This window comes from Lotus japonicus, chromosome 4 (assembly GCF_012489685.1).
Source record: "Lotus japonicus ecotype B-129 chromosome 4, LjGifu_v1.2".
Lineage (NCBI taxonomy): Eukaryota > Viridiplantae > Streptophyta > Magnoliopsida > Fabales > Fabaceae > Lotus > Lotus japonicus.
The window spans coordinates 73,859,205-73,877,100 of NC_080044.1; the positions used below are offsets into that span (position 1 = coordinate 73,859,205).

General features: G+C 39.3%; 2 protein-coding genes across 2 annotated transcripts; one reads left to right on the plus strand and one right to left on the minus strand.

Moving 5' to 3' along the window:
• Positions 1–2,330: 2,330 nt before the first annotated feature.
• On the plus strand, positions 2,331–4,624 carry LOC130715697 (9-cis-epoxycarotenoid dioxygenase NCED2, chloroplastic-like). The gene has a single exon (XM_057565813.1). It carries the CDS (start codon positions 2,432–2,434, stop codon positions 4,229–4,231), a length of 1,800 nt encoding a protein of 599 aa, XP_057421796.1. The 5' UTR covers positions 2,331–2,431; the 3' UTR covers positions 4,232–4,624.
• An 11,689-nt stretch (positions 4,625–16,313) lies between these two features.
• LOC130713345 (uncharacterized) lies at positions 16,314–17,398 on the minus strand. Its single transcript, XM_057563117.1, has 2 exons — positions 16,489–17,398; positions 16,314–16,381 (listed from the first exon to the last, which is right to left on the minus strand). Exons 1-2 carry the CDS (start codon positions 17,396–17,398, stop codon positions 16,314–16,316), a joined length of 978 nt encoding a protein of 325 aa, XP_057419100.1.
• Between the last annotated feature and the right edge of the window lie 498 nt (positions 17,399–17,896).

Sequence of the window (17,896 nt, forward strand, 5' to 3'; positions counted from 1 at the left end):
TTAATGATGTGACCAATTTTCATGGATGAACTTGAAAACAAGTGGGCTTTACACTCCTACGGTCTACATTTGCTTCTTGATACCCTTCTAGTTAGAGCTCTTAATATGGGTTGGAAATCAAGAGTCAATCCAACCTAACCTGGCTCGTCAGTAGGTTAAATTGGTATTATGTGGCTCATAAGGGTTTTTTGTTAATTTAGTCGGACTCACCTTTAGGAACTCGTGTAGGTTATAGCCATGTTGATCGAGTCTTCAACTTTAGTAAAAATTCAATATTTTAATTTTAATTTAACAAGTAAAACTGTAAAAGAACTCCATGTTAACTATATAGAACATAATTTTCAAATAAAAACGTAAAAAAATGAAGAAATTAAAAGAATTACGGCGATTTCTCACCTACGAGTTGGCAACAATTTTTCTATCTCTGCTTAACCCAAAATTGAAATTCTTTTAGATTTTGTATTTTTGCTAACAATTTGCTTTCTTGCGGGAAATTCTTTTCTGTATTGTAGGAAGATTTTTCTTCATTTACAAAAGATCATTGCTATCTATTTATTGGGAATCTTACGAATCGTCCATGTCCCATCCTCATTTCGGTGGATCAAAATTCTCCTGAAAACTGAAAAAAGACACGAATTCTTTTGTAATTAATTAACTGGCTAATTAGCTAGTTAGGAAGTTTTCTTAGTTAGTTTACCTAGTTAGGAAGTTTTCTTAGTGAGTTTACCTAGTTAGGAAGTTTTCTTCTTAGTGATCAATGGCTAATTAGCTCATGTAGCGTATTTAATTTGATTTTTCTTCAACAATGTCTTCGGATAGAGTTGGGAATAAAAAAAACCTCATTTCTAATTGGACCCACCACGCAATTTCGTTCACGATAAGTGAAACAATGACGGTGGCAAAAAAAAAGTGTTTAACAAAATTAAGTGAAACTCTTCATTACAAGTGAATATTTTCGTTTTATAGTAGGAAAAACTTTATTCCTAATTTCTAATTGGACCCATGGGTCGTACATAAATTTGGCTCAAGGATCCATACACGATAAACTAAGTAGTCATATACATTACAAGCCTTCTATGGCAAATCGCTCCTAAAATGAGAGGAGGATGACACACCAAGTTGGATGTGAGGTCGCCAAAAAGTCCCTCAAGTCTAATGAGCCGCTTCAAGAAGACATTTGGTTCACCTTGAAATCTTCTAGCTGAGCGGCCCTCACTCTCATGACCCATATGGTCATTTAGAGGAGGTCATCCATCACCTAGCTTTGATGACCATAAGGTGAGCTGCAAGAAGCCCATGACAGCCCACATTTTCAACATAATTGCTTGTAGTGAATTTTTTTCTTCTCTCTTTGAGTTTTTGGGAGAAAAATAAAGACGTTTACATTTTGTTGCGAAAAAATTAAAATGATTAAAGCACTGAGCTGAAAAATGGTGGTGGTGGTATAGTGGTGATGTTGATGGTAATAGTGGCGACGATAGTGACATTGGCAGCGACAATAATAATGACAGTTGTCGTGAAAATGAAAACCGTAAATTAAAACAAATGTGTTTTCTTAATTTGAATATAAAAACTATTTTTTAAAAATATAAATATTTTTTGGAACCAAACACCCCCTTATTTCCCCTTTTCAATAGGTTGAGCTGCTTTTAACTCTCAAAATTAAGGGTTTGGGTATTATCAATCCGAAAATGACTTGTTTAAACCAATTTAATTCAAACCTTTTGTGTGTCTAAACTAAACCAGTTGATAGTAACTTTACACACTGCAGAACTGATTGAAGTGAATGTCTGAATGAGATGTTTCAATGTTTTTTGTTTTTCATCCAAAACTTGATCAAGTGTCCCAACACCGATAAAAAGGACACACTCACTCAACTCTATACTATAGCTATGATTTATTCACACATCTGTATAATTTGTCTTATCTCTTTTATTTTTTTAATTATATTATCAATCACATCTCTTATTTTTTCTTTATTTCATCTTATAGTATCTCCTCTTCCTAAATTTTCCACTTATATTTATATAAAGTGTGAACAAAACATTATATATGTTGTGTGTTTCCCACACACTCAGGTTTCGATGTCACAAAGAGCAAATGCAAAAGCAAATCAATTCCAAGCCGAATGCCGCTGCCCCACACCACGTACAATTTGGAATCAACAAACAAATCCACATATCTACCACGTGGTCTTGGCTTACATGTCTGAGGTGGACCTCCATACACACAAAATATATTAATTAACAAATAACATCAAACTCCCTTTCTTTCACCTCCCTCCCCCACTATATATAACCCATTTCCCTCTCCCTTTCTACCCCAAAACTCCTCTTCACTCTCTCCCTCTTTCCCTCTCTCTAGAGAGAAAAAGAAGAAAAAAGAAAACACTCCACTTCTTTCTTCTATTAACAACACCACCAAAACCTCCATGATGATCATGGCACCTTCTTCACTATCACTCAACACTAGTACATGGGCTAAACCTCAATTTCCTCCTCCTTCTCCATCTTCATCATTCTATGACTTGGGCTTTCCCAAAAAGAAGCCCAATAGAAAGGTGGATTGTGCTCTACACTCTCCCTCAGTGTTCCAATTCCCAAAACAACCCTACAACACACCCTTAATTACTAAAGAGAATCATCAAAACACAAAACCTCCTGCAACAACAACAAACACTGACAACAAAAAACCGCACTGGAACCCAATCCAAAAAGCCGCAGCAATGGCCCTAGACATGTTCGAAAGCGCGTTGCTCTCACGCGAGCTTCAGCAACCGCTTCCAAAAACTTCGGATCCACGTGTACAAATCTCTGGAAACTACGCCCCGGTACCGGAGCAGCCGGTGGTCCGCTCCCTCCCCGTCGCCGGCACCATACCACACTGCCTCAACGGCGTCTACCTCCGTAACGGCGCGAACCCAATGTTCGAGCCTGTTGCCGGTCACCACCTCTTCGACGGCGACGGCATGGTTCACGCCGTCACCATCAATGGCGGCGCGGCAAGCTACGCTTGCCGCTTCACCGAAACAGAGAGGCTGGTTCAGGAACGAAAGCTTGGACGGGCGATGTTCCCCAAGGCCATCGGAGAACTCCATGGTCACTCCGGCATCGCGAGGATCCTCCTCTACTACGCGAGGGGGCTGTGTGGAATCCTCGACCACCGGCGAGGCTCCGGCGTCGCCAACGCCGGCTTAGTCTACTTCAACGGCAAGCTCCTCGCCATGTCGGAGGATGACCTCCCTTACGAGCTCAAAATCACCCCCTCCGGCGACCTGAGCACAGTCGGCCGTTACAGCTTCTGCAACCAACTCTGCTCCACCATGATCGCTCACCCGAAAATCGACCCTGTCTCCGGCGAGCTCTTTGCCTTGAGCTACGACGTCGCGAGACCATACATCAAGTACTTCCGATTCTCCCCGGAGGGTGAGAAGTCCCCCGACGTCGAAATCCGACTTGCCGCTCCAACGATGACTCACGACTTCGCGATAACGGAGAATTTTGTCGTGATCCCCGACCACCAGGTTGTGTTCAAGCTCGGGGAAATGATCAAGGGAGGCTCCCCGGTGATCTACGACGGCGAGAAGAAATCACGGTTCGGAGTCCTTCCAAAATACGCCACCGACGCTTCCAGCATCATATGGGTGGAGTCGCCGGACACGTTCTGCTTCCACCTCTGGAATGCGTGGGAGGAGCCAGAAACCGATGAAGTCGTGGTTATCGGTTCCTGCATGACACCGCCGGATTCAATCTTCAACGAGAGCGATGAAGGACTTGAAAGCGTGTTATCGGAGATAAGACTGAATCTGAAAACAGGGGAATCCACGCGCCGCGATATTGTGCCTGGTTTGAACCTTGAAGCGGGGATGGTGAACCGGAACCGGCTCGGGAGGAAAACCCGGTTCGTGTACTTAGCCATTGCTGAACCGTGGCCGAAGGTTTCTGGGTTTGCGAAGGTGGACCTGGTGAGTGGGGAAGTGAAGAGGCACTTCTATGGTGAAGGAAGGTTCGGTGGGGAACCGTTTTTCTTGCCGAATGGGGAAGAAGAAGATGAGGGGTACATTATGGCATTCGTGCATGACGAGATGACGTGGCAATCGGAGTTGCAGATAGTGAACGCGGTGGACCTTACGGTGGAAGCAACCGTGAAGCTGCCGTCAAGAGTGCCATACGGTTTTCATGGCACTTTTGTGGAGGCGGAGGATTTGGCATTGCAAAGACACGTGGAGTGATCTTGAGTTAATTTTCGGTGGGTTCTAATTAGTTAATTAATTTTTATTTTTTTATATATAAAGACTAAGGTATATATTAGTATTTTATTCTAAGGGGTGAAAATGAGAATTGAAAACAGACAAGGGGTGAAATTGAGAAAAAGGAGAAATTACCAGAGGGATGATGATGGGCAGGGAGACAGGTCCCCGGGTTCTCCTGAACAAAGATTGTCTGTTCATAGCAGTAGCAGTAGTAGTCAGTGTCTTACCTAATCTTGTGACTGGTTATATATATATGATGATGATGATTTCAGGAATCAGCTTGCAGCTTTGGGTTGTGTATGTAAATGGAGCTCAGCTGGTTTCTGTTTTTTTTTTTTTTTATTTCAATTGTGCATTTTGGATTCTACTCAACCTTGTGTTGTCTGCATATATGCCTTGTTTTCTCTGGCGATTTGTTGGTTGCGAGTTGCGACTAATAATTGTCTGCATTTGGAACATTTTTCCTCTGGCTGCTATGTGACAATAATTTTGTGAGGTTAAATTTGGAGAGCAACTTATCTTACCGTATTCCTACCGAACCAATGCAAAACCACAAGGCCAGTAGTAATCAAAGTTTAGAAGACAACTTCAATTTTGTACAACTAAAGAATACACAAGTTGGATTACTTAGTGTTTTGGGATTGGTAAGACCGATCACTCCCACCACCCGACTACTTCAGACAATCGATTAGGACCCGAGGTGATTCATAGTAACTAAGATTGAGTGCGTCGAGCACGATTATCGTTAGCTGAAGGAAAGATCCGAATCACCTCACCCATCCCATTTTTTACCCTAGCTAAGCTTTATACCACAGGGGGCTACAAGCGAGGTTTGAGGTCTAGTCCCTACTTACTAGGAATCCTTCGCCGTCAAATCTCTGAAGAACTGCTAGATCCCAAAGAGTAGATCTAGTGGCAGAGAGACGTCCAGAACCTAAGCACTTATGACTTCCCATGGGGGGCTATCATAACCCCTCAGGTGTATATATAAATATTAAGGGTCCCTCCCTATGAGTCTCATTCAGGTATTCAACATTGTAACACTTAAAGTTTTTTCCACTATCTTCTCTGAACTAACTTAGGCATCGAATTTCCTTCGCAAGGACCTCTCTTAGGCTCAACTACGACGTTCAGACTCAACCCTCCATCCTACCCAACTCTAGGTGCTACGCCCCCTTCTGTTTTCAGCTCAACGTTTCACCGCTCCCTTCTCCTTTCACCCCTCCTCGAGTGTTCTTGGTCGTTTTCCTGATCACTCTATATCATTACAAATGAGAACAGTTACTTTTCCATAATGATTAATGGTTTTCAGTCATATTTTATTCCATCACATTCCACCTAAATTTGGGAAAAAAACGAGAGAAAAAAAATGATATATACTAGCTATTAGTGTTATGTAATTCCATTCTATCACACTTCATTCCACTAATAGTCTTAAATGAAAGCATACAAAAATTCTTAAAATGAGTTTATAAAAGTTGGAGGCTAAAAAAGTGTGTGTGAACGGAGTTAGCCTTCTGAGAGCGATAACTAATATTTAAACTACGAGTATGTTTGACATTAATTTCAAAACTTATACCAGCAATCAACGAAACACAGTCAAATGCGTGGAGCCCACATGTCCAGCAACGTGATTACATCACCAGAACGGACCTATCTACGTCACGTTATGGAATGTTAACCTTTGCAATAATATATTCCGTTCAGTTTTACCATCCATTATAAAAGGATGTTTGTTTCAATATAAAGGCAAGCGTTTTCACGTTTGAGCTAGAAGTTACTTGATTGGGCTTAGGCCCTCCTTGTATAAAAAAGAAGAAGTTACTTGATTAAGGAGAACGTGTGAAATAGTGAATTCACGTTCAAAATTAAATAGTGAATTCTATAACGTATGATGGGGCAAATGAAAATGATTTTCATTGATGCTTGTAAGGCCCGAGTTTTTAAGTTTATGCTAAGTGAATAAACTTCTTATTCACGATTAGGGTTGATGTAATGTGAAGGGAAACCTGAACGAAAGTTTATTAAATGAAATATATTTATGAAGGAGAAAGTTCAGGAAAAGTTCAAGGATTGCATTATGATCGATAAAAGTTATAGCACGAACGTTTTACGCTTAAACCTAGGTCAGAAACCCTAGTATATAGCTAATTTTCACTTTTAGGCACGATGGAAGTTAATTCCAAAAATCTTCAGAGAAATGTTAGAATTTCTCTTTTTCCATATATCAAAATCGTTTCGAGGCGAAACTCTAGGATCTACGAACGTCCGATTCCAATCATCGGAAGTTTGCCGAAACCGAATCCCTGGTATTTCAAAACCCTAGAATTTCTCGACAATGAAGACTTTATCTATTCAGAGCTTCAAATGAATATTCTACACGCGTACGCCCATTTCTCTTGATGATTTCAATCTTTCTTCCGAAGGAAGTTTTCTATTCCGACATTCGATGCAAAAAGCAACTTATCGGGTAAAATAGTTTTATACCGACTATGCATTAGTTGCCAAAAATACAAGGAGACCTCTTTATAGTTTTGGAATTCTTTCGCCAAAACATATCTATTAATTCCCGGAGAATGACGCCGGAAATATCAGATTCGCGAAACTTTCATTTTACCGCGTTTTGCCAACCTCTATATATAGCCAAGAAATGAGAAAAAACAAATATCTTACCCATTTCATCCAAGGAGGCCGCGAGTTTGAGAGGAGAGGAGGAGAAGAAGATTTTGTTCAATCCTTGCTTGATCGTCGATCAATCAGTTGCTGCTTCAAGGTTTCGAGGTATAGTCGCTAATCCTTACCTCCGATCGCTTTTTCCATAGCTTTTCTGTAGAGTTTTCTGAGCGGATAGTTTTTGGGTTTTTGCAAAACTATCCTGAATCTTTCATTTCTGATTCTAAACCTCTTCTATATGTGCCCAAGATCACTTCTGCCGGATTAGATTTTCCGTTATGTCGCCGGAATTCCGCCGGAATCAATTTGAACCTAAAATACCCATTTTTGGAGTTTTTGGTGTAAAGCTTCAACCTTTAGGCTAAAAACTATCGCCTTAGCTTAGTGTTAGTAGGATTAGTTGTCATAATCGTCGTTAGTAACGTCCCTGCAAAATTTGGTTTTTGGGATTTCAGTTTTGAAATTTCTAAGTTAAAAATCATGACCAAAATACCCCTGCGACAGTTTTTGATCCGATAATTTTTCCGAGTTCAGAATACCCTTAGTTACGGCTAATGATAGCATAGGAACCAAGTTTGATCGAAGAAAAATCGAACCCCACAATTAACCAAAGTGGCCGAGCCCTATAGGGGGGAGGAGGAAAATTTCATTTTCCGAAAACTTGTCCTTTCGCGCTAGATTATTGTACCTCGGAGTATGTATTGCTTCGTGTAACCTTAGTAAGTATTGATAGTTTAGTTTCCGATAGATTCTGATAGTATTTCTGTGGTTTTGCTCTAAAGGTGATTTTGAGGAATTCCCTGAGGAACAAGGCTTTGTTGGTGAGGAAGCGTTAGACGATCATTCTGGAGAACCTTCAGGTGAGGGCTTCTCACTGAATCTCTAGTTAATGCTTAGGGTCGATGTTTCGACATTGTTTACTGTTTATGCACTGGAATTGTGTGTGATTGGAAAATGTTTTCTGAGGCTTCGGCTGACAATGTAGATGATTCATCTACTGAATGTTTTTGAGATTGTCTTACATGCTATGTGCTATGTGGGTAATCTAGGATGTGTGGTGCATGCTTGATATGCTAAGTGCTAAGTGTTTATGATGCGATTTATTGATATATGACATGTTGTTGATTGTGATGATTTAAATATGCTCTGTACTGGAATCTGAGATTCTGAATGGTGAGAATAGCGGGCAGGTCATGCCGATTTTATTTTGAGAGTTTTGAGAAAGTTTGATAGGACGAACGAGGTTCGGGCCTTAATTTTGTTTAGTGGATCGAGACATCCTCTGGAAGCGACTTGGGATTGGGAGATCCTGCAAATGTATAAGACTTGCGATAAGACAAAATGGAATCTATTTTATAAAGAAAATTCATAAGACCTTAAATAACCTCAAAATCTTTAAGTAATGATAACAACCTCGAAGGAAGGCATTGGAAGTCAAATCATAGTTTTGGAAAAGCGAGGAGTGTCGTCGGATCCAAGTGTTGAGGAGTTTGGTAAGTTCTGAGTATGTTGGTACTCCTTCGCTCGTTGAGCAGTTTGTTAGCCATCCAAGGGATGAGCCGAGAAGCTTCACTGAGGTGTGAGACCTTGTGAATGCGGGATACTCCACTGAGGCGTGAGACCTTGTGGAAAGCATGGAACTCCACTGAGGCGTGAGACCTTGTGAGAGCATGAAACTTCACTGAAGCGTGAGACTTCGTGAGAGTATTGATGACCCGAAGAGTCATCGTGAGTGGTTGCACTCATTTTATGATTATTGTATTTTGTCGCAGAATCGACTTTACCTTAGGGTAAGCTTTTAGAGACATTAATTTAGCTAGAACACGTGGCGACGTGTCGAGTGAGGTCGGAGACGTTGTTTGGCTAATCACTGCATTGCATGCACTCATTAAGTGGTTTAAACACGGCAAGATACCGGACCACGGCGGATTCCAAAATTGGTTATAAGACCAGGATTTCCGCGTAAGAGCGCTGCTAGGTGACTCTTAGTAGCAGACCGAAATGGCAGACCTTCGGGTTTTATGCTGATCTGGCTACATGATGATGTTGGAGTAAGAGGCATCACGGGCCGAAATGGTCCCACCGTGGCTGGTGTTAGGGCTGATCCGATGATGTCCATCCGTTCCGGAATGCATATTGGTTGACTGGGTTAACCTGCATTGCATATCATGCAACATACATACTAATTTAGTTGTCGAGTGTGATTGTTATTTGTAAATCCTATTTGGAACATGTTAATTGTTATTATTGCTGTTATGTACATTATGGAATATGCAACCCTAGGAATGACATCTCTAGTTATAAGCCTAAGTGGCTATTTATTATTTGTACCTATTGGGTTTATTATCTACATAGTTCTTTAGAGTTGACCCTCGCGTCTTCTGTGTGTGTTTTGGCGGACAACGCCTTTTGTCAGATGAATATTGCGGATTGGTTCACCATGGTCCACCCTTCGGGGGGGATTAGGTATGAGATGATCGATCAGGACGACCCCGGGTCGTGGGTGGTTGACCCCGCGAGCCATCGAGCGACGTATTCGGGGCGCATCATGGAGGACCACGTGGACAGTGGAGCACTCTTGAGGTCAGGAGTGTTGAGGCGATGCTCTATCAGCTTCAACTTGCCACCGGGCGTTCACTGTGGACCAGGACTTGGAGGACCACCACCACCACCATTGTCTTCAGACGAGGAGGATCCCTCAGAGGAGATTCCAGTGGGAGTGCCTTCGGCAGGGTCTAGTGCACCCACCGTTGCGATCATCGATGATCAGGGTTCGGGCCCTAAGCCCGTGAGTCCAGCATCGGAGCGTACTGCGGTTGCGAGGGGAGGACGGATAGGGTTAGTAGACTTGGTCGTTCTGGATTCTGATTCAGACGATGATCATGCTAGCACATAGTTTTGAGTGTTGGTATGAGCTCCTCGAGTTAGGATTAGTGTAGGAGTAGAGTTTTAGCTCTGACAGTCTTGCTTCATTTGTTACTTAGGGGACAGGGTAGATCCGCCTATAGCTTTTTGTGTGGTTTCCTTACGGGAATCACAGAGAGTTGGTTGGACTTAGGAGGTCTTATTTTCAGGCCATTGGGTCAGCTGATTCTCAGTTTTGAGGGATGGTGTTGCGGGCACTTCACCCTTTTCATTTGGTTTGTATATATTGCCTACGGGCGTTGCACTTTTCTTTCCGTCACTGGAGGTTACTCGTGACGAGGTTGTTACTTACAGCGGGGGCTGTTTATATATTGTATATTAGTTCTATTGCTTTTCGCTTTTGGGTTTTATTTAATTCAGTCTTGTCTTAGTTATTATCGAAAAAAAAAAAAATTTCACGTTTTTCCGCATTAAGTTTATTTTGGTTACTAAAGTGACGCCACCGAAATCGGGGTGTTACAATGCTAAAGTTTATACACAAGCTAGATCATAAATTATGTTATAACTACACAAACTTATCTTTTATCCAGGAAAACTGGCCCGAACCAAACCTCAACAAACCATCAATTATACTTTAAGACTTAGTACTCGTGGGTTTCTTTCCCCTCTTCCGCGAGCCGAAGAGTAAGGAATTATAAAAGTTAGGGACTCATCGTCTTCATTGAGATATGATACTTCCAACAGTCTCCTATGTGAGCAATTGTAGGAACGTGACTAATAATGTGGCTATGGCGGGAACCTCTTGACTTCTCCTTTGATTCTGAGACATAGCCATTGCGCTACCTCTTGGATACACCTTTGAAATGTTCATTGTCCGAGTGGAAAGGCTAGGATTGCGCCTAGGTGGCGAGAAAAGATTGTGCCTAGGAAACGAATAGAGGTTGCCCTTTTACTGCAACAAGACACTCTTATGCTTAAGTCAGCAAAGCTCATGGAGAAATAATATAATGATTAAGTCACAAAGTAGGTTATACATAGAGTGTGGTATTTATATATTTAAGGTATATCAAATCTGAAAGTAATCATCCACGATATGATAGAGATATTTTTTGGAAAAGGCAAAACATGTCAAAATATAAAAGATAGTATCAAGTAATATTGAATATCACATTGATTTAAGAGTTATTATTCTCATATATGCGCAGGACATGACGTTATTGATATTAGATCAAAGTACATGGCATATTATTTTATTCTGTAACCCTATCAAAACCAATTGCACTCAATTACCCTGTCTTCAACTAGTGGGTGGATTTTGTAATTCCCTTTGGTGGTCTCGATTTGGCTTTCTAAAATATGTACTCTTTTTCCTTCTCCAGGTTTTTCCCAAGAGAATTTTTCTGGTAAGGTTTTAATGAGGCATATTTTATTAAGTTGTGCCTCCATTGGGCGGGGGGTCTTTAAGTTCTGAGATATTTCTTCTCCATTACTTCTTCTTTTTCACTCTTCCTCTTTGTATTGGGTTGAAGTACCCCTTGTACTTCATTTAATATATTTTCTTTGCTTATAAAAAAAAATCAAAACCAATTGCACAACTAGCTAGTTGACAGCCAAAATCAATGGTAGATCAATGTATTGAACGCCTTTTATGGTAATATGCAAGTTAAGTGATGTGTTCTCTTTGATGTGAGTCAAATGCCACCATTAAATACTCATGAATGAAAGGCTTCCACAAGCATAGGAGTCAACTTGAGGCCATTGTAAAAACATAACTCGCCAACTTGTGCTGTCACCACCAGATCGGTTCCCCACCTAGCTTGCTTGCCTGCTCGTAGTTATACGCAGATCGCACAATCAACCTCTAGCCAAAGCAAGCATGGGGCCTCCACCATCAGTTCCATCGTCGGAATTTTCTTGTTTTACATTGAAGACCACACCAAAATGCTCCACTTTTCATCCCAAGTGTCTCAACCTTCATTGTGCCACTCGATTTTTCTTTTGGATGGTATTGCTCTGAAGAGTGTTCTTTACATCTGAGTTTTGACTTTTTATTTTATTTTAATGTCCGTGTGTTATTTTTTCTCATTTTCGAACTTTCTATTAATAAATTTGCAAGAAAATATAGATATTTTTATCAATAATGATATTTTTACATACTGTTATCCAACAATCTTATCAATATGATAATGTACACAATTTGTGGGCATTTTAAAAAGGAAGAAAAAAATGCGAGCACACAAGATGAGAGCAGGAAAATCTTCACAACTTTGTGGCGGTTCTATAATATCAATATAACATTTTTCTTCTTTTTATGAACCCACTTTGCAGTTTATATTAATTTTCTAAACTTCACAAATGATTAATATCAGAATGTAGAACGTGAAAAAAAAATATCAGAATGAAAAACTGGTATCTCTATATATGGAGATTATTTTATCAATTTTTATGACTTTGTAGTCTCGAGATTGGCTACGTGCTGGTCGAGTAGAATATTTTGACTCAGGTCAAATCAGTGGCGGAACTAGAAATTTTAGGAAGCCTAGGCAAATTTTATGATTAAGTCCCTAAACTTTGCATTTTCTTATAAATTTGCCTTTTCTCTAATTTTTTTTTGGGCCAAAAAACCTACCTAGTCCAAAGAAATTTGTATTTTTTTTACTTTGAGCCAGGGCATTGGACCTACCAAGCCCTGTGGTAGGTCCGCCACTGCGTCAAATGCTTTTCCACCATTATTTCTACTCAGGCCATACATCCATTTATATTTAATTGCATGTTTTTCTTTTAAACAAATTAATGTATGTTTTAAATTACATTTCTTCTAGTGGAATTTTTTGTCACCTCATCACCTAAATTACATAATTTTTACCCAAGATTTTCTGCAAATCTCATTTGCCAACTTTTATAGTTATAGAAGAACAAAGTCTCTAATATATACATTTGTCTGCTTTCTTGAATTAGGTAACACTTATTTGTCAAGATTCCCCTGCCTACAAATTCTGCACAATCATCACCGCACAAAAAAAATTAGTTCGTGTTTTAAGACAAACAAAATATTTGAAGAACAAGGGGAAAACGATTTTCAAAATGTGACTCATCTGGCAATAATTAGAGAGAGCATGCTTCTGTAGCATGAAGCAAAATGGTGGCAATGTCTTAATTTTTATGTGTCTTTTTCATTATAATTAAAATGAATTAATACTTGATTTTACCGCAGAATCAATATCCACCATAACTTTGCAAAAGGGTTATTAAGACCCACTGAAAGGTGCATGTGCAGTGAGAGAAGACAATAGGGGACAAAAAGTCCCACTTGCCTTTATCGTAGGTTTGTTGTCCAAAATAGTCGACTTTCTTCTTCTGCCGCCTAAAAGACCAATTCAGTCATCAATGGACCCCTAAAAAGTGATTTTTTTCACTCAGTGTTGTTCTTGTGCTTTTCCTTCAAGTTAGAGAAAACAAGATTCGAGTTTGATTGGTACTAGTTAACTGTGTTTCTTTTGACCCACCACATCTAATTTCCACATCCACATTCATTTTCTGCAAATAATCTAATTGCATTTATGGTAAAGTGTAGTACATGTTTAAAACACAATAGAAGAAAAATTGATTATGAGAGAAGTTATTTCTAATAGCTTTTTGGGAGTAGAATTGATTCTAAAATATATGAACGAAAATCTCAACATGCTTAATTTGTTCCATACATGCGGATAGACATCAAGCTAGCCCAACCCAAAGTGTGATTTTCCACGTAGTGTGGTATTTCCAAACACGCCACAAGGACGGATGTACTTGGGAAGGGAGTGGGGCATTTCCCCCCACCACATTTACAATTTTTGTTCATTCTATATGTTTTGGGAGACGCTCCAACTGATCACCTCCCGGATCAATCACACTGTCTCCTCAACCGGCCAAGACTAAGGACGATCAACCCCGACCGACCAACTAAGTAATTACGAACCAGTGGCCGAGGCAAAGGCACGGAGCTTGAGGATGTACTAGGCACTCATGATCGCCTCGAACCACGCAATCCTACTCTCTATAAAAGCCAAGTCATGAAGAACTTAAGGTACACATGATTCTATCCCCATTTCTCAACCTCAAAAAATCAACTTTCTAACTTGAGCGTCGGAGTGTCATCGCATGGACCCCTTCCGGGCACGACCAGCAATGGAGTTCCGTCAAGACCATCATCCCGCCACCCTTCCTCACCAGAGTTTCACGATTCCCCTCTCTCTCTACCCCTCCAGGTAATCTTGGTCGGTTTTTCCCCAATCACTATAATATAAAACTAAAATATGAATATGTAAATGCCCCCACGAAATAATAAATGCCCCCTTGGCTTTACAATTTTACTTACTACTACTCAACTTTGTTAACTTTTGTTATGGTTTCTTGATCCACATTTTGTTTACTTATACCTTATAGCAACATAAACATCCATAAAAACTCATTGCATTAACTCACTACTTGTCTTCAAACGTTACAATGCTTAATCCATTTTTTTTCTTCTATAAACTTGGGACACTGTAATGTGAGAAGTTCTAAAACTCATTTTTAATTCTTCAATAGGCTCCAAACTAAACCACAACAATTAAAAGAACTTTCTATGCTACTAATATAATCAAGAATCAGATGTGAAATCATAACAGAGATGAATGATTGAATAATTGTTAAGTTACTTATAGAGGGAAATATTTAAAGTGCTTTTGTTTTAATTTTTTTCCTTTTAATAATTGTGATAATGTCTTCTTTTTTGCCATAAGAGTCTCTAAAAAATTAATTTTTTTACAATCTTAAACAAATGCAAAAAATTGTGCAATATTTCAAAAATATAAAAATTTATAGAAAACAATTATCATATGTATTCAAACTTTTAATAGTAATATATTGTATTTTAAATGTTATAAATTTTTATGTAAATATTGCCCCCACAACACAAAGTTTATGGATCCGTCACTGGTTATAGGTGAAAATGGATGTAAATATACCAAATATTATCCTCCGCTTGCCGTAGTACTTAGAGCATCTCCAATGTTAGTTCTTTGTTCTTAGCATTATTCTTGTGTGCTCATACTGCCACATGTGCTTAAGCAATTCTTTGCAATTTTGTTCCAACTATGAGTTATTATTTCTTATTTCTTAGCACTATTTATCCGGTCTCACAATATCATTATATTAATATTTTTTATTTTCATATAATTTTCATTTAAATTTAAATGCTAATTCAATACTTAAATTAAATGAATGAAAGAGAAAATTTATTTTTTTATGCTAAGAACTTAAATAGTAAAACTTCTTATATAAGAACCTAGTTCTTATTTTTAAGAACTAAGAACTTCACATCATTCCCTCCGGTGATTAATAACTCAGTTCTTAGTTCTTAATTTAAAAATAAAAACTAAGAACCTTACATTGGAGATGCTCTTAACTTTTTAGGGAGTTATAACAAAAGTTCAAGTACTTTTTATCTCTCCCTCTCACTCAAACAAAAAGTTTGAGGTGAAATAAGTCAACTTCAACCATTATTGATTAATAAGTCTAATTTTGACTGCATTCATGAAAGATTAAAAGGTTATATGAACTTCTTTTTCCATGTTGAACTCTCACTTGATATGTTTCTAGACATGTGTCTCTGTCATCTAGATTTTTAGTTTAGATTAGAAAAATTAATGAGTTTAAAAATTTAGCTATATATGTATAAGATTTTTAGTTAAGATCAGTTGACGTTAATGACCTGTCTTACATCAAATGGATAAGTTTGGTATTGTACATTGTACCTAGGCCTAATTCAACTTCAAAATTAAGACTATATATAATCCAATTAATAATTATCAAATATATAGTGGATCTAACTTACTAACTTGTTACTCTGTTTTCAGGTAGCTATTTTCAGTTTTATTTCAACTCAATTAGCTATAGTTAGGCCAGTTATACTAATTACGACTCTGCTCATATATGTATATATAGGTTCACTTCTTACTTAAAATTGCTACCTACTCTTCCACTTGCAATTCTATTTTCTATATTATGCTATATTAATTAGAGCTTTCTTAACTAGGATAGAATTCTGCCGTGCCCAATTTGATTATCAAAATATTCCAAGACACCTACCACAGCTAATCTTCATCAATATGGAGTGGATGATGCTCAAGATCCCCTTCCCTTCTATAATTACCCGATTGAAAATCCTTCCATGGTTTTGGGTTCATAAGTTAAATATCCCTGATACAAAATTACTAATCATATATAGCAAGTCAAGATTGATGAAAGCTTACTAGTAATAAATTATAATAAAATGCATTTATCAACTAGTTCATGCTGCCTTGATGAGGTTTTCCAAGGCGTTATTAGGAAAGAAGATCATGATCTCTTTAACCTTCACCATGTTTTCCCAATGGAATTTTTCCTGGTAAGTTTTTGATGAGACATGATCTCTTTAATCTGTCTCCAAAGAGGTTGTGGGTGGTGAATTTTCATTAGTAGGAGATTATATGACTTTTTTTTAATGGAAACTGCAATTATATTAAGCAAAAGTAGGCATAGAAGCCATTACATCAGCATGAACCAAATCAATAACCTCAACTGGAACCTCTTCCAACCAAACCATGTCAGAGTAATTGGAAGCATTACCAGCTAGGTAATCAGCAACAGAATTGCCCCCCGGCGAACAAAAGACAAGTCAACATAATAAAAAAAACGAGATAACATGAAACAATCAGCAATAATACTAGCTAAATAAGATCTGCCATCTGGCGGCTTCTTCCAACGCTGGAAGAGCTGTAAACAGTCCGTCTCAAACAGCACACGCCCAAAACCCATCTGAACAGCAAGCTGCATGGACCACCTAAGAGTCATTGCCTCCCCCATGATTGGCGAAGAAGCAGGAAGGAGGTGTTGTGCTGCAGAAGCAAGCACCTCACCATGCCTATCCCGCACAACCAAACCAAAAACCACCAGCCCCGTGGATGCCACCGCTGCATCGAAATTTAGCTTGTAAATTCCGTGCGTCGGCCTTACCCAAGAAGATGGTAGCGTCGGGCTTGGTCTGGGCACCACGGCTGCGTCCACGACGGGAGCAGCAGCTAGCATACAACAGCGTTGGACCACAACAGCAACCGGGACAGGCACCTCACCATCCTGGAAAACAACACGGTTACACGTCTCCCAAAGAGCATACACACCTGCCTGCCAAACCGCGAGAGCATCATCATCTGCCACAGGGAGAAAATCAGCCAAAAATTCCCCCATGTTTCCAAACCTGTGCAACCGAAGGGATAAAGGAGAACCAAACCAGAAGCTCTGTGCAACAGGACAAGATACAAACAAATGAAATATCGTCTCCTCATCAAAGGCGCACAACGGGCACAAAGGGTCAACATCAAGGCCTCTCCGGCGAAGGGAAGCACGGACAGGCAGCAAACCAGAGACCACACGCCACGCCACCTCCTTGCAACGGGGCTGAGCATCGGTACGCCAAAACTTCTTCCACAAGGGTGCAGGAAGCGAAGACTGAGAAGATGTTGAAGAGCAAGCACCAAGAACCTTCCTGCGAACAAAAACATATCCAGATTTGGAACAATAATTGTCATCCACAGTTTCAGGCCACATAAGAGTATCAATACCACCATGCAAAGGCAAAGGAATTTATAAAATAATGGAAACAGTAGCTGGGTGGAAAATAAAATCCACCAGGTCATGCTTCCAAGAGTTGGACGCATGGTCAATCAAATGAGTGACCTTAGACACCCCAAGTTCAGCCATTAAATCCTGCCTATTGTAAAGTTAATATTTTTTGCTTTTTTTCTCCTTTTCCCTATTTATATATATTGGGTTAAAATACCCCTTATAAAAATAATAATAATAAGATAGAGGTAGTGCATTGGCTGGTCGCTAATATTTGGCCCCCATTAATTCATGGGCATGCAATCAATTTTAAATAAGGAAAGATTGATATGGATTCGGTTGTGTGGGTCTAAGGCTTGTCCATGGTTACGGATTACTTACAAAGTAGGCAGCTTTGTTTCTTATGGATTGAAATGGGTTAAAGGTTTTGATTTATTCACAACTCTTATTAACTTCCATATTTTACTTTCACTTATTTTTCTA